Genomic DNA, 24,515 nt, shown 5'->3' with positions numbered 1-24,515 from the left:
TTTATGTTATAGATAACATTCCGTTTAATAATAAATCCAAACTACAAAAGTTAATGAGCAAAGGAGCTAATAATTTTGTCTTGTTCCATCCATGACCAATAATTAAGCAAAATATTGAACTACAAGCTAGGTAATGCAAATTATTTTTTACACCCATAACCACCACGATTTCGCCTAAAAAATGCAACACATCTATCCTTAAGCTCATCGACTGTCAAGCCCCATTTTGATGTTAATCAAGTGCAGACCTCTTCCATCTCCTCTGGGATTGTATAGTGACCAAGCCTATATATTGTTTATCAAAGTATTCCGATAAATTGTTGAACATATGAGAAATCATGAAAGTTTTTTTATTTAGATTCTAGAGATCTGTACCCATTGTAAGATTTGAAAGTCATGTTCTCAAATCCATTTGAACTCAGTGCCAAAGCAGATTTCTCACCAAATTTATATGGAACCACATCATCTCCTGCAACTCAAACTCGTTATATACAATTACATACTTCCGAAGGAATATTGCCAATAGCCATTGATGATGCTAATAATAAGAAAACGAGCAAAAAAATATGAGTTATAACTGAATTTGTTAAATATGAGTTATAACTGAATTTGTTAACTTGAAAGCAGCCATAAAATTAATTACTAAATGTCTAAAAATGTGACCTTAGGTTTCAATAATGACAATATTTACTTGAAAGTCTGGGAAGCTGACTTTATGATTTTTTGAAATGACTAATTATACGCAAGCACCAAAAGAAATGTTCACTTTAATAACAACTATTTAATGGTTGTCCATAGAAGATGCATAAAATAGTTTCAATCAACTATTTCATTCTCAATGTGAAACAGACAACAAATAGATAAGGCCCTCCTATAACATTGAATGTATACAACAATACGCTAACAATAGTAATTTTAGGTTTTATGTCAATGCATTTGGCTGGTTAAATCGCTAAACTTGAGAAATCAGGTTTGCTTTCCTAATTATGAAAAGTTGACACTTAACATATTTGCCTCGAGTAGAATATATTCTAGTCTAGTTACCATCTTGTTATATCCTACTACTTCATAATAAAAACAAATGCTGTTAATTTTAACGGTGCCACTATTGTAACAGAGGTATAAGATAAAGCCAGAAAACAAACACAATAACCATACTTAGATCCATATGATAGTTTCCATAAACAATGTTACTAAAAATACCTTTTCCATCGCATAGCAAAATGGGCAAGGATGCAACGCGTCTAGCAACCTCATCATGTCTTTCTATTTTGGCTTTCAAATTCCTAGAAAAGAAAACAATTTCTAAACCAAATATATTTTTTTTTGGGTGGAGGGGGAGGAGCACTAAGCTTATATGCGAAGGTGCAGACGTAGAAAACCAACTTTGTGTTGTTTCAATAGGGTCGGAAGCGTGTAAATTATTGTACTAAAAAATCACACAAAGTTCAATTCCCAGGGAAGAGAGGTGGATCACAAGGATCTCTTAAATACCAAGTCTTTCCTTAGTCAGAATATCCCTTTTATAGTAATTTAATAGCACAATTAAATACTACTATTATACCCTCAAATATTGAAAGAAAAATAGGACAAGAAAGAACACAAGAGTTTTAACGAGGTTCGTAAATTATACCTACGCCCTCGGCACTAACACCGATGATAACTTTACTATCTCCAAAATATTACAAACAAATAGAATTCCTTAAGAATTCTCAAATGGGAGAAGAGAGAAAACTAAGAGAGAAAGATTGGTTGGGATAATTGAAATGAGAAATGGTTAGGCCTATTTATAGTTAAGGCTCAGGGACTAACTTGCAAATGGCCTAAAAAATTAGGGACCAAAATTGCAATTATCCCATTCAACTTTAAACAAGTTGCTTGCCACTTTTTTTCTTTCGGTGCCAATTGCACCTCCCACCACCCACCATTTTTGACTTTTCAACAATCTCCACCTTGAAGATTTGATTAGGATAATCACATCTTCACTTCTTTCAACTCCCCAAATTCGATAAAGCTATCTTTTGTAATGCCTCCAAATGCGCTCTCGAGCGCCATACACCTGAAGGTGCTCAAATTCTCAGGATGTTAATCAAGTTCAAACAATGATTAAACTTGATTGTTGTTACCACTTTGGTCATCATATCTGCAGGATTATCTGCTTGTCGGAATCTTCAAGTAGAATTTTCCTTTTCAAAGACTTCCCGCACAAAGTGATATCTTACGTCGATATGCTTGGTTCTTGAATGATAGACTTGATTTTTCGCTAAATGAATAGCGCCTGATCGTCACAATATAGACTAATGTGACTTTGAACAACTCCCAAGTCTTTCAACAATCCATTAAGCCAAATAGCCTCCTTAATGACTTCAGAATCGCCATATATTCCGCTTCAGTAGTAGACACACCATCAGAGATCGTAAGGTAGACTTCCAACTCACTGGGCTTTCGCAAGAGTAAACAGATACCCGTAGTTGAACGACGTTTATCTAAATCACCAGAAAGTCGGAATCAACATATCCGACTACAAACCCGACCAAGTGCTTCATCCTGCTCAAAATTAAACCAACATCTACGGTTTTTCAAGATACCGTAGAATCCATTTCACACTTGCCAATGTCCTTTTCCAGATCATGCATATACCGCTCACAACTCCAACACTTGTGAAATGTCGGGCACAGTACACACCATCGCATACATCAAACTCCCAACTGCATTAGCATATGGGACTTTTGCCATATATTCTCTTTCTTCTTCGCCGAGATAATTGAGCACTAAGTTTCAAATGAGAAGCAAGTGGGTACTTACATGTTTTGTGTTTTCATTTACACCAAAACATTGTAATACCTTTTCAGATATTGCTTCGATTCAAACAAAGCTTGCCTCTCTGTCTATCTCTACTTATCTCCATGCCGAGAATCTTCTTGGCCTCACCTAGATCTTTCATCTCGAACTCTTGATTCAACCGAGCCTTCACTTATCTATCTCTTTTGGCTCTTCAAGCGATTAACATATCATCAACATACAAGAGTAGATAAATGAAAGATCCGTCATGTAGCTTTTGCAAATACATACAATTGTCATATTTGCTTCTTGTGTACTTCTGCCTTTTCATAAAGCTATCAAATTGCTTGTACCACTGCCTCGGGGATTGCTTCAATCCATATAGCGATTTGTTCAACTTACAAACCCAATTTCTACCACCAAAGATCTTTGTATCCTTCGGCCGAGTCATATAGATCTCCTCTTCTAACTCACCATGCAAGAAAGCCGTTTTAACATCAAGTTGAGCTAGCTCCAAATTCAACTGTGCTACCAAGGCCAACAAAATTCTAATGGAGGAATGCTTCACAACAGGGGAAAAAACATCATTGTAGTCAATTCCCTCCTTCTGAGCGTAGCCTTTAGCTACTAACCTTGCCTTGTAGCGAACATCTTTCTTGCTAGGAGATCCATCTTTCTTTGCGAATACCCACTTGCATCCGATTGCCCTTTTACCTTTCGGTAATTGCGCCAACTCCCAAGTATTGTTCTTCAGGAGAGATTGCATTTCTTCATCCATGGCGCTTTTCCATTTATCACTTTCTAAGCTTTGCATTGCTTCTTGATAAGTGATAGGAATATCATCATCAACAACGGAAAGGCGAGGCCACCATATCGAGAATCGAGCGGTTTACGAATTTCTCTCCTTGGCCTTGCAATCTGCAATCGGTTCTGTGTACTTAATGGTTCTTGGGTCGAACCTCTTCAACCTCTAATTCCTCCATTGTGGCTGGAGAATTAGACTTATTAATCGGAAAATCCCCATCCGCTCAAACTCCACTGTTTTGGAGTACACTCCACCGCCGTGGAGTATCGCTCGTCTGAATATCTTTATCTGCTACCTTTTCAATGTGGCGATTCATCAAAGGTAACATCTCTGCTACAGATCATTTTCTTTGTGTCTAAGCACCAAAGACGAAATCCTTCACTCCGTAAGTGATTCCCATAAAGAGAGCTTTTTTGCCCTCGGATCTAACTTTGACTCCTTCACATGGTAATATGCAAGGGATCCAAACATATGTAAGGAATCATAATCAGAGCAGTTTTCCAGACCATACCTCCATAGGAGTTTTTCTTTCTAATGCAGATGATGGCAACGATTAACAAGATGGCCATGTCAGTATGTCACACCTCACCAAAATTGCTTGCCCAACCCAAAGATTGGACAACATACATCGAACTTTCTCCAAAGAATGTTCGATTCATACGCCTGCCACTCCATTCTCATGTGGTGTATCCTTGATGTGAAGTGTCGAACAATACCATACTCTTGGCACACATCAAGAACAGATCACTTCTATATTCCCCTCCATTGTCCGTCCTAAGCCGCTTGATTTTCTTGCCAGTCTGGTTTTCGATCATAGTTTTCCATTTAAGAAAAACTCCAAGCACTTCATCTTTAGTTTTCATGGTATACACCCAAACTCTTCTGGAAAAGTCATCAACAAAAGTAACAAAGTAGTGTTTTCCTCCCAACAAAAGTGTTTTGGAAGGCCCCCACACATCTGAGTGAACATATTCCAAAATACCTTTTGTATTATGGATAAGATCTTAATTTCACTCTCTTTTGCTTTCCCAGAACACAATGCTCGCAAAATTTTAATTTGCAAGCCTTTGCACCTTTCAACAATCCTTGCTTTGCCGAATTTGCAAGGATTTTTGTCGGCATGTCCCAACTTCATATGCCACAACCGCATTGAGTCCAATTCTTTGTTACCTAAGTCTGCAATGATCGCTCCAATAACTATACTACCTTGGTAGTAATACAAGTTATTTTTCCCGATGCCCTTCAATATCACAAGTCGCCAGATGTCACTTTCAAAACCCCATCTCTCATAGTAACAACTGAACCATTGGATTCCAAGGCTCCCAATGAGATGAGATTTTCTTCAAACGGGCACGCATCAACATCGCTTAGAACTCGTTGATCCATCTTGATTCTTTAATTGGATTGAACCTATCCCAACAGCTTTTACAGCATTGTCATTGCCCATATAAACAACTCCTCCATTTAGTTCTACTAAATCGAGAACCACTCCTGTTAGGGGACATATGATAGGTACAACCCAATCCAATATCCACTCATCCGAATGGAACGACGATGATGATGCAACCAATGATAATTCGAGTCACCGGTATCATGCTTTGCAACACAAGCATCTACAGCAGCTTTTCCTTATTCTTCAACTTTGGACAATTTTTCTTCCAAAGGCCTTTCTCATGACAAAAGGCACATTCATCTTTCCAGTCCGGACTTTGACTTTGATCTCCCTTTTGAGTTTTCTTCCGAGTGTATGAACGACCTCGGACTACTAAAGCTTCAGATCTCGATTGAGTTTTTCTGTTTGTCCTTCTTTCTCTGCTCATAATCAGTATAAGGCCGCATGACTTCGCCGAGATATATCACTCCTGCCATGAAGTAGAGTAGTTTCTAGGAACTCAAACTCCTCGTGAAGTGACCCCAACAGATCAAAGCCAAATCTTCATCTTTGAATGTCTCATCCATATTCAAAGAAATCGCTGACTAACGATTAAATTTGGTGATGTGATCATTCATTGTGGTACTTGGGACGTAAGTGAAGCGAAACAGTCTTTTCTTCAAGTGGAGCTTATTTTGACTGTTTTTCTTCAAAATTTTTCTTCAAGTGCCACCCACAACTTATTTGCGTAAGTCTCCTTTGAAAAAGCATACCTCTTCTCTCGAGAAAGGCATGATCGAATTGTGCCACATGCCAACCGATTGATCGCCTTCCAATCTTTCTCTTGTACATCATCCGGTTTCTCTTCATCAATGGCAATGTCTAGACCCTGCTGAAAAAGGGCATCTAGAACCTCACTTTGCCACATACCAAAATGGCCCGTGCCATCAAAGATCTCCACGGCCAATCTTGCATTTGCAATTGTCGGTCTTGTCCACATGGACGATGTTGAAGCTCCTACACCACCGCTTTTCTCCATAATCTTTCAATATACCTAAGGAAATCTTTTCTGATGTGGAAGATCAGTTTAAACTGCAACCACAGAGCATACTACGATTAACCTTCGGCTCTTGATACCACTTGTTGTTTCAATAGGGTCGGAAGCGTGTAAATTATTGTACTAAAAAATCACACAAAGTTCAATTCCCAGGGAAGAGAGGTGGATCACAAGGATCTCTTAAATACCAAGTCTTTCCTTAGTCAGAATATCCCTTTTATAGTAATTTAATAGCACAATTAAATACTACTATTATACCCTCAAATATTGAAAGAAAAATAGGACAAGAAAGAACACAAGAGTTTTAACGAGGTTCGGTAAATTATACCTACGCCCTCGCACTAACACCGATGATAACTTTACTATCTCCAAAATATTACAAACAAATAGAATTCTTAAGAATTCTCAAATGGGAGAAGAGAGAAAACTAAGAGAGAAAGATTGGTTGGGATAATTGAAATGAGAAATGGTTAGGCCTATTTATAGTTAAGGCTCAGGGACTAACTTGCAAATGGCCTAAAAAATTAGGGACCAAAATTGCAATTATCCCATTCAACTTTAAATAAGTTGCTTGCCACTTTTTTTCTTTCGGTGCCAATTGCACCTCCCACCACCCACCATTTTTGACTTTTCAACACTTTGAACATGGAAGCCATCCACTAAGACCTACAACTGCACTCAAATTGGCAGGATACAGATCGCCATTTTCATATTTTCCATGAATAAAACAGGTTGCAAAGTATAGAGAGGTTGCTGCACCCATACTAAACCCTCCAATACCAAGTTTAACTGTAATAAAAAAAAAAAGCTAGTGTTAGAATAATGCCAAAATAAGTTACAATAAACAAAACTTTCATGGCTAAAATTGAAAAGTAAGATGAATGAAACATTGCATCGGTTGTAAGCAAAACTGGTCAAACAACAAATTACTTAAATATAAACCAATCCTAAAATAGTGGTCGTTGTTTGCAGGAATTTATTGGAATGTCATTAAAGAAAAGGATTTGTTATAAAAAGGCCATTTTTGTCAAGAAAAAGAGAAACATAAATAAGAGGGGAAAACTGTAAGAGCTCTTAGACCATTGCAAAGTTAAGAGGCAGAGGTGCATTGCTGTCAATCTAAAAAAAAAAAAAATTTCTTGGGCGAATTTACATTAATCGAGTTTGTATTTATTGGAAGGATTTCCAGCTAAATCAATGAAATCCATCAATATGTATTGACACCTAGAAATAATCTGTTAAGGCTAGTGTTTTGAAGTGGTTGCCGAAGTGCCAATGTGGTGGCCACTATGGCTAACATTACGAAAAATCTGATTACTTGCCATATTTGAACTTAATTTGGAAAACTAAATCTTTGGGCTTTGAATGATGCTAATATTATTGCAGTACGTAGGCCCAACTACGAAGTTCAATCCATTTAAAGCAACTTATCCTAAATATTGGATCAGATCAAGCAATCGGATCTCTTGGATTATGGAGATTAGATCAGGATAGCATTGAAGACATATCTCCGACAATCCACTTCACATTGGTCTTTATTATTATATTGTACTTTGCTATTTTAATTATTGTTCCAAGGGGGATTGGATTGTAATTGATCTCTAGTATATAAGCAAGTCTCAAAACTCTTATATATTTGAGAAACTTGTATAAGTTTTGTATAGAGTATTGAGAGATCTAGGTCTTTAGACACAAAAATAAGGTTGCTTTGTCGAGGTGTGATAGGAATTAAATCACTTGTTGTATTGGGATTAAATATAGTGGGTTTTTCTCACTAAGTTAGGTTCTACAAACGTGGAGAAATCGAACTGCATAAACAATCTTTTGTATTATATTTTTCTGATGGCTCTGTAATGCCTCAAAATTTTTATTTTTGTTTTCGTTAAATTATGACACAAATGTGTATCTATTTCAATGGCTAAGTGTTCTAGGAGTTTGTGTAAGGTCTCAAGTTCAAGCCTTATCTTTGGCAAATTTTGGTATTTTTCTGACTAAGTCTTATACTGGTTCAGTAGGCTTATATTAGATTATTGGTAGAACCATATCAGAATGGGCTTGCTAGTCTTGTGGTTAGGATGTGTGTTGGTGTGTTAGAGGTTTGGTGATTAAATCCTTGCGCGAGCGTGAGAGTTTATTTTGCTCGTTTGACCGAGAGAGTTTCGATCAAACAAAATTCTGATGTAGTTGAGTTAGTGGGGTTAGTGGGAAAGATATGAGGGATTTGGAATATTATCTTGGATTTTTATTTTTTTATTTTTTATTTTTCAAAAACATTTTCTCTCTCTTTCATAGAATTTTTTACGTCGATTTCCTCTCTCTCTATCGAAATTTTGTTTTCCTTTTCCCTTATTTTTCCTTTCGATTTCTTTCTCAATCCAACTTCGTTTTGCAACGTTTGGTTTCACGTGGTGTTTGGTAAGTGCTTCAAAAGCTTTGTGTAATGGTTGGATATTCGATTATGTTAATGATGTGTACTCATGTGCTTAGGAGTAGAACTAAGGGATGGGGACTTTTCATCGGTTCTGTAGTTACACGAAGTCATTGTGTTCGTTTTAAGGTAAGAGATTCGATTGTCTATTGGAACATGGAAAGACTTAGTGTCGATTTTAGTTTCGAATTAAATGTCTAATACGATGGGTTGTTGGTCAATTTTAGGTTTTGGTGGTCTTGGAATTGCAATTGCTGTGAAATCATGCCAGGTGTGTATCCGAAACACCAGAAAATAGGGTTTCAGCAAAAATAAAAAAACACCACTGTCGACACCACACGGACGTGTGGTCGCCCGCGTGGTAGGTCGTGTGACATAACACGGGCGTGTAATCGATGAGGCCAGGCCGTGCGCGCAAGACACGGCTGTGTAATAGCCAGGTAGGCCGTGTCCGACACACGGTCTAGACTGATTTAGGCCATGTGGGCCACACGGGCGTGTGGATCCACATGGGTAGTTCACACAAGCGTGTGGTATTTTAGACCAGGCCATGTGATCCACAGGGAAAAAGCCAAATTGGGTCTTATGGGCCACACGGGCGTGTGGGCCCACATGGACATGTAAGCCGATTTAACTAAAATATGTTCTAAGATTGCACGGGTCGCCCAAGTTGACTATGAACCTACTATAGGGTCGATAAGCACTAATTAGACCCTTAAATGAATGAACTGTATGTATAATGTATGTACTGAGCATGATGATTATATCAATAAATACTGAACTGTATGTATATCTGATATTCATGTATTAGCATGTCATTTACTGTATGTTGCATTACATTGGGTTGGGATGTTGATATTTGGAGGAAGTGTACTAAAAGGCTCTTAAGCCTATTACCTGGCAGCTCAGCTGCAATTTACTGATTATGTGTCGCATCCGATACTACTTGGAGTGCAGGGATGGGTGGGTGTTTTAAACACCACATGGAGTGTAAGGATGGATGGAGATAGTATGTAGAGGCTGGTTGGGTAGGACTCTGTTTATTGAATAATGTATATCTGATACTATTACTATGATGGGCTTAGGCCCTAATACATATCTGATACTGAAATTGAAATGTGCCCGAACTGCTACTGAAACTGAAATGGGCTTAGGCCCAGACTGCATTTAACTGATAACTGTTGTTTGACTATATGCATGTTTTCTGTAAGGATTATACACTGAGTTTACGTAAACTCACCCTTTTCTATTTTATCTATACAGGTAATCCCCAGACTTAGCCGAATCAGTGCGACGGAGGACTCAATGGTGGCTACATGACTATGAAACTGTTTTAATTTCATTTAAGGTTTATACTTCCTGTTATTTTGGGGTATTTTTTATGTAATTTGGACTGTTTGCCTTTATTTTAGGCTTTAACTGTTTTCATAGACTTTTTGTAATGCCCCAAAATTTCTAATTTCGTTATTGTGAAAATATGACACAAATATCTGTCAGCTTTAGTGGTTATGTGTTTTGGAAGTGTTTGGGAGGTCCCAAGTTTAAGCCTTCGCTTGGGCAAATTTTGGTATTTTGAATGAATTAGGCCTTACTCTTGTTCAGTAGGCTTTTATTTGATTGTTGGTAAAAATATATTAGAATGGGCCTACTGGTTTGGTGGTTAAGCGGAGTGTTAGTGTGTAGGAGGTCTTGTGTTCGAGTCACTGCGCAAACAGGGGAATTAATTTTTGTTTGAAGCGTGTGGCGTGGTAGAGTTCAAATTAAACTGAACTGCTGAGTAGTTATGTTATAGTGGGTTAATAGGGAGTGGTTTTAGGAGATAATTGGGGAGAAGTTATCAAAATAAGATTTTCTTCTTATTAGTTTTCTATGTTCTTTTTTCCCAACAAATTTTCTGACGTTAGGCTTTTGTTTCTTTGTCGTTTCTTCTCTCTTCTTGTTCACTTTTGGTTTTTGTTCCCCTTTGGCCGAATCTTGTTTCTTCTCTTTCCCCTCTCTTTTTGTTTTTCTTGATCGGTTCATCTCTTGCTCTATAGCCAAAATTCTCTTCTCTTTTCCCTACTCTTTTCGTTTCTGTATTCTTGCGAGTCATCCCTTTGGGTGCAACTTTCGACTCATCTGTTTTGGTAAGTAGAAATTTTCCCCTTAGTTATCGTATTTCGATTAGGCAATTAAAAAAAGGTTCGTTTTACCTTCGTTTAGGTGCTGTTCAAAGGTTTTAAGCGGATATTCCAGTGTGGAGATGACTGGTTATCGGATTCATCGTGGTAAGTTTTCGAATCGTCGTTGGCTTAGTTTCTTGAGTTTATGTTGGGGATATTTGGTTTGATTGATGAATCAAGTGATTAATTAAGGGATATATTGGTCAAATATAGGTTTTTGAAGGCTCGGGTTACTTTCCACAGCGAATTGATACCAGGTGTGTACCCGAAACGCAGAAAATAGGATTCGGCAAAAAGCTAAAATTACTTGCTATCGAGAAATAAGATAAATAAGAGAAAATGATGCGAAAAGTTGTAGAGAAAGGAAATAAGGATGTTGTAAACTTAGAATTCAACATTTTGAACTAAAATAATTTTGGACAGCAGTAGTAGTCTAACTTTGAAAAATCATCAAAAATAGTGGAAATTGAGTTAGAGGTTGAATAAAATATGAAATTAAATTTTATTGAGTCTAGTTTTTCATAGGAAGAAACAGTGTAAGCAATAGAATTGTAAATTATGAGATATAATAAATTTTGTGAGACAATGTTAGAATGATTTTGGGTTCCCCTGTTCTGACTTTGGAAAATCATCAAAATTATAAAAAAAATAATTAGAGGCTTAAATTTATATTTTTAAATCCTTAATTTTTAAAATAAAGAAATGGAAACATCATTCAAATTACATACTAAGAGATAAATAATTTTTCGTAAGGAGAGGTTGAAGCTATCAAACAGCAGAATAGGGATAAATTTGAAGATTTAACTATACTTATTTGATAAACTATAAATTCTGAAAACTTTACGGTAGAAAGGTATTAGAGTCTAGTTTCAAAAACATCAAGTGGATCTTAATTTGGAATTCTGTAGCTCAAGATATAAATAATTTAGTGACAATGACTCAAGTAGACAGCTTTGAATGAACATATAAGTAAATAGTGAAAACATATATGAATATTTAGCTAGCATAGGTTACATTAAAAATGAATCACACGGCCAAGGTCAATTTGGGCCGTGTGGGCCACACGGGCGTGTGAACCTATTTTTTTTGAAAAGTTGTCAAAGGTTGCACGGATCGCCCAAGTCAACTGTAGACCTACTAAAAGGTCGGTAAGCTCTACTTAGACTCTTATATTAGTGATTTGTCTGTCTAATTTTTGTACCGAGAATGAATTATGATATCTGAATGTATGTACTGTAATTGCATAATAGCATGACATCTTTTGCATGTTGCATTGCATCGGGGTGGGTCACTGTTATCTGGAGGAAATGTTTGAAAGGCTATTAAGCCTGTTATCTAGCAGCTCTGCTGCAAATTTCTGATTATGTGCCGCATTTCGGTACAGCATGGTGTGTAGGGATGGGTGGGTTAATTTAATCCCCACATGGTGTGTAAGGATAGACGGAGATGGTGTGTAGAGGCTGGTGGGTAGGATTCTGATTTTCTGCTATTGCATATTGTATCTGAGATGGGCCAAGGCCCTAAATTATATCTGAGACTGTATCCGAATAGGCTAAGGCCCAAACTGAATCTGTAATGGGCTCAGGCCCCCAGACTGTAATTGATTATTTTCTTATGTGTATCTATATGTATGTTTTCTGTGGGGATTACAAACTGAGTTTGCGAAAACTCACCCCTTTTTCTGTTTAATCTATACAGGTAATCTCCAGACTTAAGTGGATCGATGCAGCGGAGGGCTCGACGGTGACCATCACTATTGAACTGTTTTATTAAAGCTTTTGATTTTATATTATCTTTGGGTATTTATTATTGTAATGTTGAGACTTTGAACTGTTTGGTTTAAATTGGGATTTTATACTGTTTTTATGGATTTTTAAACTGCAACTCAACAAAACACGATTTTTTCTAAAAACTAAGATTTTCAGTTTCGTAAAATAATTGGTTTCAAAAGCTTCTGCTTAAAAGACATGTTTTAAGGCAAATCAGCTAGTTCACGTTTTTTCGAATTAAATAAAAGCTAATTAACTGGAAAGATTTTAACTTGTCAGTCTCGATTTCAAACCCCATTCCATATGATACCGCTAGATTCGGTCATAACGTCTAGGTCGGGTTTAGGGTATTACACTTTTAAACTACAAAACTCAATGAAAACTTAGTTCAAATAGAAATAACTTTTTTCCTAAACGCGAGCGGTTTTCTTCAAATTTCACGGTTTTAAAAGGTTCCGCTACAAAATATATTTTTAAATGAATCAGTTAACGAGAAAATAATTTTGAAAGTGACGAAAGAGAGATAAAAGCTAATAAACAGAAACGGTGTAAACTTGATACATTTGATTTCAAATTCCAATTCATGTGACATAGCCAGATTCGACCATAACGTCTAGGCCAGGTTTGGAGTGTTACATGCTCATTGTAGTGACATCTGAAGTGGCCACTATAGCTATCACCTCTATTCAAGCACTTTGTTTTTTAAGTAATTAAAATTGTTTATTTCAACAATTGATATCAGAACCTCCCACTCAACATAGCAAGTAGTGTTTTATGGTGTTGTTAATTACTAAATATGGAAAGATCTTAAGTTGCATATCCTTTTATGTTGGAAGGTTCTAACTATACTTATTAAAAGGAAAAAATGAAACTTTCATCAAGTCCACTGATGAGAAAGCATAATGTTCTTTTCTCATAGGGTGGCAACCACCTATCATTGAGATAGAAGTAGGAAGAACTCTTAAGTCTAAGTTAGCTTGGACCAATAATGAAGAACGTCTTGTGAATGCCAATTTGAAAGCTCTTTATGCTATCTTCTGCGGTGTCAATGAACAAAAATTTTAGACGATTTCAAAGTGTATAATTGCTAAAAAGGCATAGGACATATTTGAAATTGCACATGAATGAACCATCATAGTAAAACATTCTAACATATAGATGTTATCCACCAAGTTCGAGGCCTTAAGAATGTGGAATTCAGAAACTGCTGGTGAATTCTATTTAAAATTTTGTGATCTATCTAAATCTAGCGTTTACTATTGGAAAAGAACATTCCAATTCCAAGTTGGTCAAGAAAGTCTTGAGATCATTACTTGATAGGTTTGATTTAAAGTTACTACCATTGAGAAGCCAAAAGACCTAGATAGTTTGAGGATTGATGAACTAATTTAGGTAGATACAAACCTTGAAATAAAATTGGATAAAGCCAAACGTAGAAAAGCCAAAGGTGAAAGGAGCATTTCTTTACATGTGACAAATGAAGTGCCCACTATTGACTCCACTGCGATTGAAGCCCTTCAAGAACAAATTGTTTTTCTTACTTAAAACCATTTTGACATGCACATTATAAGCCATTTCTTACCAAAACCGAGCCCATTCCATAACACTTTCCCAGGAATCATCAAATGAGGAACCACAAACTCAATTTCTTTTGAAAAATGAAGTAGTTGAACCTTATCTCCCACCTCTGCTTGAACATATATTTGTTTAAACATATCTTTGGTTGATTCTTGTCGTGATATTCCTTTTAAAATGTTCGAAAAATGTGTTAGCTCTAAATTTTCACTTACAAACTTTTTAAGCACCATGATCTCTTCCAAAAATACTTCTACTTCCATCTTTACATCTATGTCAATAGGATCGAAGACTTCATCAATAGTACCCATCACTTCACTCAATTATCTGATCTTTATCTCTTGTTGAAAATTAACCTCCAAGCATTCATAGTTAACAATCATATAGGAGACCTACTCCTTAAGTTCAGAATTATCTGACTCTACACACTCTTCCATAAGAACATGTTCCCTAGCTCAATGTCGAATGGCTTCTAACAGTAAATCTAACTGATTTTGCATGTTTTTCATAGTGTCTTGGCATGTAAACATATCATTCTCAAGTATGCCAACCTAAGGGACTAAATAATGATTTTCACTAGACTCTTCACAATACATACCCTCATCTTGATAACAAAATGAGGAATATGGATAACATGTTGAGTTACTAGCTAATCATCCCTGATTGTAACTATCCATTTCATTCATGTAACCATAAAAATCGTAAGGAGACTCATATCCTTGTCTCCCATAATCACCATTATACCTCAAGCTAGGCATTGAAATACCATTCACATCAGGCACAAATTAATCTTCTGGCCACTTATAGTTATTATTAAACATGACTATTAAGCAATTATCAACAAGGAAAATTTAAGGGAACCATTAAAATAAAATACAATGTCGTATTTATAAACCTAACTTTCACTAGTTATCTCCCTAATAAAGCATGCAAAAACCAACACAATTCAACTTATCATACACACCTCTCCGAAAAAGGAGCTGACAACTTGATCACACCATGGCGTAAGGACACCAAGTAGAAAAATAGCTCAAAATATAATGATGGACGACTTTTACTACAAGTGTGATAGGTCGATTGTAATATTTGTAAGTGTTCCAATAAAACACTCTAAATATTTCAAGGATCGAACTCAAAGGAGAACGAGCGATAAGATGAATAACAAAGATCAAGTATGCAATTAAGAAATCTAGCTAACTAATGACTAAGTACTATATTATGGCAATTTATAATTCAAAGTTAATTAAGCTAAACTATGCTTAAAAGGACTAAACTGATTAACAGTCAAAAGTATGAAAAATATCAATTCAATGATTGATCGATTGATTTCCATGTTACCAATTAATTCTTGGATTAGAGACCTAAATTTATCAAACTTCTTATTGGTCCAATTTTACCTCTCGATCATCATTTTACGCAATTAGATAATTTAATATGATTTATCTCTCGACCTTACTAAACTAAATTAAGACAATCAAATTGGTTCATAATAAGATCTCCTCTCAATCTCACTTATCTAAATGTTCACCTAAGGTAGTTAATCCTAGGTTTTGAAGTATATTAAATTTAGTCCAATTTTTGCAGTTTAACCTCTGACCTTAAAATTAATCATGCAGCATTTCAATCAACCAACCACTCTAAAACTTAGTTTTTACTCATCATCAAAATACAAAGTCTAGCCAATTTCATGCTTAAATGATTCATCAATTAACCACAAAAGAAACAAGGGTTTAAAAATATTTTGTGACACTTGAAGGAATCTTTGATGAAGATGACATCAATAATGTTGATAAATCCACAGCCCAAGTTAATATATTTGCACTTTTGATAACTCACAACATGTAAGTATTGAATGCTTTAAAGAAAAACCCAAAATAATAATGAAGAATCTTGTACCTATTTGAAAGAAAACTAAAAGTGCAAAAAAACTAAGAAGAAAATAGTAGAAAATAACTACTAAGCTAAAAAGGGGAAAAAAATCTAAGAAGCTAAAAATTGTGATGGAATAAAAGATGTTGACAAAAAGTTAATAAATGATTCCCCTTTTAGTTGTGACGTAAAGATAACTTAAATACTTCAAATTCTTTAACCCTAACGTTGAAAAAAACACCCTTCAAGAAAATGATATGACTTGAGTTGAGTTTGGACACAAAATTGCCCATACAATTTTTTGCACTTGTTAGAATTTTATGCATCACAACACCCAAGCTTTGGTGTCGCGTCATCCATGGTAGTGGAAACAAGTTTGGCTTGGGGGTTCTTGGTGTCATGACACAACCTTGCTAGTGTAGCAACATCGATAATAATGGCAATAGGTCTCCTCACTTCAACCATTTACTTAGCATCACAACATCGAGGCTTGTAGTTAAGACTCGAAGGATCAATGTCGCGACACCACATACTTAGTATCGTGAGTTTAATGACAGGTTACTCCAAGTTGAGTTTTCGTTGAAGTTCACTTCTTTAAGATATGGAAAGTCACTATCGCAACAGACACAACAGCTAAAGTCCTTCTCAATGTTCGACCTTAGTCATCTCCCTACACAAGCTCAAATAAATCATTACACACTCAATGGCATAATTTGTAATTTGGGTTTCAAAAAAAGTAAAATGTAAAAAAAAAAACTATCATTAACACTAAAATCTAAGAATTGGTAAAAAAAACATTAAAAAAAACTCGTAAACTACTTGAGAATAAACTCATTAAGTACTCGAGAGAGATTAATTTGACATATCAAATTACAGTAGATCAGTAGTCGCTTAGAGATATAGGCCATTCAACAAATTAGATATAAAGAGGTTGTTTTGTGTAATAATTTACTCACCCCATATAGTGATGCATTAGCAATTCTTTTCAATAAAAAAAAGGGAGTAGTTGAGCTGGAGTAGATGGAAGCTTGTCTAAGTGCTGATGGAAGATGATAGTACCGTTAGTTAATTGTTACTCTTGATGGGAGTTATTTTGTTTTGTTTACTTTTTTTGTTACATACTTTCTATTACTTCTTATTACAAGCTTTGTAACTGATGAACATTGGAAATTTTATGGGTTATTGGTTGGTTTTACATTGTTCCACATGCTCTTATCCTCATCTTCCTTGCATAAAATTATAGTATTTTAATTGTTGATGCAATTACTCATAAGGCATTAATGGTTGAAATTGCCTAATCATGTTTTAAGATAAGATTGATGGATTAAGAGAATTGTGCGGAAAGGGAAAAGTTATTGTTGATAAGTCTCTCACTTGATTGGTTTTGTTCAAAAAAATGATAAAGGTAGAGATTGTTGACGCAAGTATTTTAAAATGGTTGTCAAGTGTCAATGGTAGTGGCCACTACAACTAACATAACAACAAAACCTATTACTTGTCATATTAGAAGTTGACAATTTTTTGAACAAAATCTTTGGGCTTTGGATAATGCTGATATTGTGGAAGTATGAAAGCCTAACTGTGAAGTTCAATCTATTTGGACCAACTTGATTTGAAGTTTGGATTGGATCAGATCAATTGGATCAAATCCCTTGTGTGATATCCCTAACTCAGCAAGTCAGGTTAGATATACTTGAGAATTTTAGAAATAGATAATAGGAATTTTTTAATGTTAGTATAGAAAGTAGTTAGAGCTGATAGAAAATTAAAATTACTTTTGAAATAGGAAAAATAAATCCGGGATATTAAATTAATTGTAAGATAATGAAAAGTAGTGCGGAAAAAGTAAGAAAAATAAAAAATTGAAATGATTGCATTAAATGGAAGGAATAGAAGAGAAATTTTACCAAAATAAAATATGATTCGTGGAAGGTATTATAGAGAATGTTGGAGAATTGAATGGTAATTACTCAAATAAGAAAATTATGGAAAATGCAAAGATTAAGGACTAAAATGTGTCAAACTATGATTAGTGGGCTAATTTGATAATTTTCATTTTAATTATTAAATTAATTAGATGTTTTTATTAGAAAAGTTGAAAAATATGAAATCATTTATCTTTCCATTACAAATCATGTCACCTCCAATTCTCTATCCTCTCAACTTTTGCTTTTATTACAAATAAATCATTTTCCACCATTTTCAAGCCTTTCAAGTTTAATTCCTTCAATTTCTTTCATCAATCATTAATGAAATCAATAGTGAAGCTCATTAGTCACCTTAACTTTATGAAATGAGTATCAATAGTTGTCTTAGAAGAGAGAGAAAATAAGAATTAAGGTTTCATTACAAGCGATCAAGATAAGAATGATAAGTTTCTTCATGGAATTCATGTTAGTTTCATTTAAATAGCATAGATATGCTATTTGAATATGATTTTAACAAGTAAATGCTTTATGTTTTGATATGAAAATGAAGGAAAAAAAGAAGAAAAGTGAAGGATTCCTTGGAGAAAAAGGTAAGAAAGTAGCCAAAAAGTGAAAAGTTTAAATTATTTTCATTTGATTGAGTGGACGTAATGAAATAAATGTATTAAAAGTCCATATAGACGAGATGAGAACTAGTAGGATATAAATAGCATATCATTAGAAAATCTCATGTGCACAAAAAAATGTGACACTTCGGTGAGAAATGAAAAAAACACTTCGGTGCAAATGAATGTGGCACTTCAGTGCAATCGAAATGTATATTGTGACTGTTTCGTATATCCGATATGTTTTATTTAGTCTACAATGGGTTATACAAATGATACATGGTAAGAGAAAATGCCAAAAGGCTCAGTAAGTAACTTAAGCCCTGTAAAATTATCCTTTGTCTACTAGTATTGTTTTTTTTCTTAAGAAATTATTAATATTAACATTAGTTAAATCTTAAATAAAAAGTTTAATTCCTGTGGTTTTTACTAAGCTGTCACAAGCTTAACACATTATTTCAAAACGCGTAGGGAAGACTTGAAGCGCTAGAGTGGAGAATTGACATCAGCTCATCTCATCACATCTCAAGCTTGGAAAAAGGTATGGTTTGAATGTTTTGGTTCTAGCTATGGCATGCACATAGTTAAAGTCTAGCTTGTGAATATAAGTCTTTTGGTGGACCTAATTGTAGAACTTGAAATTTTATGTTAATCTTATAAACTTAGCTTTAATTAACTAAGTTTATGAAGAATTATATAGTTCTTGAGATTGGAATTGAGCTTATATGAATGATATGTTGATTGAATTAATTGGAATTTGATATTTGATATTTGAATAGGGTTTTAGGTACAAAAAATTGAAGAATGGAAATTTTGAGATATAGGGTGCATGTCGGGACGACGAGTATACCACGTCACAATGAGACAAAGTCAAAGAGTGACGTCGTGACGAGGAACCTCAACATTGCAACGTCAACTTCAAATTTTAGAAATCTTACATTTTAGTCCCTGTTCGATATCATATTATTACAAAGTTGTCGTAAGCTTGTGTAGAACTCGATTATGAGTTTGAATCATGATATAAAATGTATAATGATCCTAATTACTTGAATGAGATGATGAAATGAATTGAAATTAATTGACATTGCTTCGGCAACAAATGTAGCATTCCAATATCTTGACCAAGCGATCGGGTCAGGTATAAGAGTGTTACACCTTGGATTGTGGATATTCGATCAGACTAACATTGAAAACATATCTCCAACAGCCCCTTTACATTGGTCTTTATCATTATATTATATTTTGCTATTTTAGCTAGTAACTAATTGGAGATTAGATTGTAATTTATCTCTAGTATACTAGGAAGTCTCAAAACTCTTATATATTTGAGAGACATGAATAAATTTTTTTTATAGAGTATTGAGAGCACTTATCTGTTCACAGTGGAATGTACTTTGTAAGTGCATTTGTGAGAGAAATGCGTTTTTTTTACTACCTAAGGTCTCAAAAGGAGAACATAGAAATGAGAAATCGAAGTCTTTAAATATAAAAGTGAGGTTGTTATATTTTGGTGTGATAGGACTTAAATAACTTGTTGTATTGGGAGTAAAATAGTGGAATTTTCTCTCTAAATTAGTCGCAGACATAAGGAAACAAAATTGCACAAACAATCTTGTGGTTATGTTTTCTGTTGTGCTCATCACAATGGAACCTGAAATGGCCATTGTAGCCGTCACTTCCATTCAAGCACTCTATTTTCCAAAGCAATTAGCGTATGTGTGTTCTAACATAATCAGCAAAAAATAGTACATATAATTGTCCTACCAGCTAACATTCAAGAATTAGAAAATGAAACTAAAATTAAAACTCACAGTAAATCTAATGAGTTCCAAAATCAGTGTTCTATCTTCTAAAAGGAAAAGAATATTATTCACATTTCATAGCCAAAATCATGAGAACTTAATAATGTTGTAGAAAGTAAGACTGATAAATGGCAATTGTATGATGTAAAACATTGTTCCTTATGAACTCTCCTTATAGAAGAAAATACAGGTGTCTACAATGCAATAGTACCTAAATCAGAAGAGAAATCGAAGACACTCCCCCTACCCAAAGAAAAAGAAAATGGAAAATATAGCATAATAAAAACATTATAAAGAAGTTGTGAGGAAACATACTGTCAGCAGGCTCTATTGACAACAAATTTGCAACATGTCCAGCAGCAGCCTCCAAACCCTCTACATCATCAGGAGCATCTTCTGAAAGTTCTCCCACATCGAACCCTGATGTATGTTATATTTTAAAGCACCATCATCAAATAATAAGGTTGAAGAGAGTGAAATTTAATTCTTGTTTGCTTCATATGAGATTGAATCAATAGTTCAATACAGAGTTCTATGAATATACTTACAAGCAGTTGTTGGAAAGCCACCAAATAAAGTTATTGGTCGAGTAGGAGCAGTTGGGCATATCCATTTAATCTGCACGATAGGATCATATGCATGGAAATTTATGATGTTATCAAGAAATGCTAAAACTATTAATTAATTCTTAGAATATATTCTCCTAAATATATTTGGCTAGAATAATCATATCCTTACATTCGGAAGAGGGAGGGTCTCCAGAAGCTGGGACCAGCTGATGAATAAAACAAAAAGGTAAATGAGGATGAGTAGATATTGCAAAAAATACTATGTACTTACATTAGATCATACATTACAAGATAGGGAGCCTCAGATGACAAAATAACTATATGATAATTCAAATTCCAAGAGGCACCAATATAACAGATTGGATGAAAAGACTTGCCAAACATGAAACATAAAACATATTGAAGACATGAAACATTGAAATATGAAGTGAATGACAACCACTTCAAAAATAAACATGAATTAATTTATTATCAGCTTAGTTTATAAGATCAAAAGCATAAAACAAATATGGATGAACGAGGTTCTTATGCATGCAATGATTAATTCCCTACAACTTATTTAAGCATCATAGTAACAGTGCTATACTACAAGAATGAAAATTGCATAGAGAAAGGGAGCTTTTTGCTTAGTTCACGTACTGACAAATTCCCCATGTATTCAACAAAAAACAACATCCATATTATTGATATGCAGGACTACTAAACTAAGGGAAAGGAAACACCACAAAATTTCTGAAAGGAAAACTAATATAACATCTCAAAGGTATTTACTTCTTCACTGCGAAATAATAATTCATATAAATAGAACCATGGCCACATGGACCCAAATGATTTGGCTTGTTGCTTCACCCAAAAAATGTTAACAACATCTTAAACTCTTAGGACTATACTTAATGGATGCAATCATCCAAGTACGAAAGGAGAAAAGAAAAGGTAAAAGAAGTGAAAGAATGTTAATAAACAAAATCAGAGAAAAAAAAAAGAATCAAAGGAAAGCTAAATCTGCTCAGGGAAGGGAAGAGCTAGACATGAATACAACCTACCAAATAGAATATACATGATATTTCTTCCTTTTATATTTGACACTTTAGGAGAAATGCCAAATTTGAAAATTAAATGGTTTTATTTTCCACAGAGAAAATAAGTTAAATTACTGATGTTGAGAAAATAAAGTTAAATTTATTTCCCAAAAACTAAAAGTAAGAATTTTAAAAAGCAATACCTTGAACCATTATCACCAAGGCCATGTAACCAAACTACGGTTGCTTGGTGCCTACCTTTGGGCCTAACCACATGAGTTCTTCCAAATTCAAGTGCCTCCCTTCTACCACCTGCTATTTGTCATAGAACAGTTCAAGTATTAACCGTTAAAATCTAACACAAGGAGGAAAAACATGCTTGTGAATTTGTAAAAAATCTAACTCAATCAATATATATACCAATCCACCATGCATACAATGAAGAACCGATTGATTCAATTGCCTCAAGAACAATCAAAACAATTATGCAAACTTGATAATGAGCTATAATTATAAACATTTCCCCAATGAGTAAGATGGAGCAAAGCAGATTAACTGACCAGAACCAATAGAAGGACCTGTGAAGCTCATTGTATCCCACCGAAAAGCAGCAGTGGCCAAACCCACCTATTGAACTAGAAGGAGCACTGATCCTAGAATTACGAAAGAACAGACTGATATTTATTTCACATCAAAGGTTAATTTAGCAAAATGATTAATTTTCACTAAATTCATATATATATATATATATATATATATATCAGAATCAACATAAAAGCTTGTCCAAAAATAGGTACGTTGCAACAAATCCATCCGAAAGAAGACTTTTCTATCTAATCCAAATTACATATATTTCAAAACCTTTGACGAAAATGGGATTTGAACTCTAAATAAATGATGATATCCATTTCACACACACACAAAAAAAGAAGAAGAATATATTAGATGAAAATTCATATGAAACAAAGATTAAAAATAAAATAAAAAGCCCAAGATGGAACAAAAATGAAACTTTAAAAATACACTGTTTTTGAGAATTAACTGGTTGAATAAATTAGCAAATTGAACTCTATTCTACATAAAGAAAAATTGAAAAAGGAGAAACAGGGGAAAATATGATATCAAAAAGGAAAAAAAAAAAAAAAGGCATTCGCGTTTCAGGCATTTTACCTTTTCCACTAATACGTCGATTGGATTCGAAGACTCCGAATAGCAAAGGCTTTAGACACCAACGGAAAAAAATAATGATAACTTTTTTTGTCTCCAAACCCAAAGGCAATTTTCTTTTGCTCCGATAAATTTGTGGCCAAATTAGCAATATATGCCAAAACTTTCTCTGTCTAAAATTTTGGTGAAGTTGTTGGATGAAATGTTACTGAAGGATTATAACATGTTTTCATATTATTTTTAGTGTTTAAATAAATCCATGAAAACTGGAATTAAATAATAAAAAAATCTCTTTTAAATAAATAAATAAATAAATAAAAAGAAACAGAATGGTTGAAAAAAAAGGTTTGGAGCTCATCACCAATTGTAATGGTGGTACCCTGATTATGTGGCGGACAATTGTTAAATGCAGCGTAATTGCCAGTAACAAAAATTTGATGTTTTTCTACTTGGAGGAGCACTCTTTCAAAACTTGGCTTACTTGCATTTATGGCCGACCAAAACTACATGAAAAAAAATTTGCGATAGACTAGATTAGTCTTAACCTACCTATCATCCATTCTGGTCATGGACCTATGGTAGTTTCAACTAATAGAAAGCTCCCCTACCAACCAAGACCTTATTGGTTTGAGCTATGTGGAGTGGGCCTTGCACCCGCAATGTAGGGAAGTAACTGAAACTGCTTGGAATACCATTGTTAAAGGATCCTCAACTTATAAATTGATTTGTAAACTTAAAACTACAAGTTTTTCTCTAAGAAAATGGAACAAACAAGTCTTTGGTGATCTCATTGAACTGGAAAATCTATTACTAGATGCACAGTCTTGTATTAACTCTCCATGCTTTTGGTCCCTTGAAAAAGAAATCAGGGATCAACTTCGACTCCTTGAAGAACAACAGGGCTTCAAAAATTAAGGTTGGAATTTGGTGAAAACGAAGGGCCAGAATAGAATAAAAGGGATAATAACTTAAGCAACTTGTGAATTGACGACCCTAATATGATAAAACGTGTCTTTCATTTTTACCATTTTGAGGATATTTACTACAAGCTGGATCTTTCTAATGTTGGTAAAACAATTGAGGTTTTAAGGGACCTTAGCATCCATTACCTATCTTAGGAAGGTAAACTTCTTCATCAGCTTTCAGGAAAGGGTAAGTAAAAGCGGCGGCGCTCTGAAAGCACCAAGGATTGATGGTAAACCCTGCTTTTCCTACCAGTAATTATGGGACATTGTAGGATCTCTCACTACTAACACCACTCTTTATGCGGATAGAGCTGGGTAAAATTATTATTACATTCATTTTGAGAGGTGACTCAAATTTCAATTACATATTTTAGGCTCGTTAACCTTTGCAACGTGGCGTATGACATTTTACTATTTTAAAGTGTAAATTATTACTGTTGTTAACTTCAACATATTATATAATTATTATAATAAAGTCAATGTTATCTTCTTTAATAATTATTAGTTTAGCTAGTTGACTTTTAACTTAAATGATAAGTATCCTTCTATATAATAATTCAAGAAAGATAAAATCTATGAAAAAAAACAAATAATTTCATTCTAATATAAAGTTCTCATTTTGTTTTCATTTTATTAGCATGT

At 34.4% G+C, this 24,515-nt stretch overlaps 1 protein-coding gene across 1 annotated transcript; it reads right to left on the bottom strand.

Moving 5' to 3' along the window:
• On the bottom strand, positions 1 to 23,845 carry LOC108485734 (uncharacterized). The gene is made up of 10 exons (XM_017789579.2): positions 22,912 to 23,845; positions 22,302 to 22,394; positions 21,945 to 22,053; positions 20,892 to 20,928; positions 20,702 to 20,771; positions 20,469 to 20,573; positions 6,654 to 6,804; positions 1,204 to 1,286; positions 376 to 469; positions 1 to 285 (listed from the first exon to the last, which is right to left on the bottom strand). The coding sequence occupies exons 2-10, from the start codon at positions 22,330 to 22,332 to the stop codon at positions 237 to 239; spliced, it is 729 nt and encodes a 242-aa protein (XP_017645068.1). The 5' UTR covers positions 22,333 to 22,394; positions 22,912 to 23,845; the 3' UTR covers positions 1 to 236.
• Between the last annotated feature and the right edge of the window lie 670 nt (positions 23,846 to 24,515).

The sequence above is a fragment of the Gossypium arboreum genome, chromosome 6 (genome assembly GCF_025698485.1).
Source record: "Gossypium arboreum isolate Shixiya-1 chromosome 6, ASM2569848v2, whole genome shotgun sequence".
Taxonomy (NCBI): domain Eukaryota; kingdom Viridiplantae; phylum Streptophyta; class Magnoliopsida; order Malvales; family Malvaceae; genus Gossypium; species Gossypium arboreum.
This window is presented reverse-complemented; position numbering and strand designations above follow the sequence as displayed.

What these genes read in the sequence shown, in the direction of transcription:
- LOC108485734 (XM_017789579.2), bottom strand. Translation starts at nt 22,332, where the DNA reads ATGAGCTTCACAGGTCCTTCTATTGGTTCTG. An exon ending in CTTGGTGATAATGGTTCAAG is followed by an intron (nt 20,929 to 21,944) that starts GTATTGCTTTTT and finishes TTTATTCATCAG; the next exon opens with CTGGTCCCAGCTTCTGGAGA. An exon ending in ACTTTCAAATCTTACAATGG is followed by an intron (nt 286 to 375) that starts GTACAGATCTCT and finishes AACAATATATAG; the next exon opens with GCTTGGTCACTATACAATCC.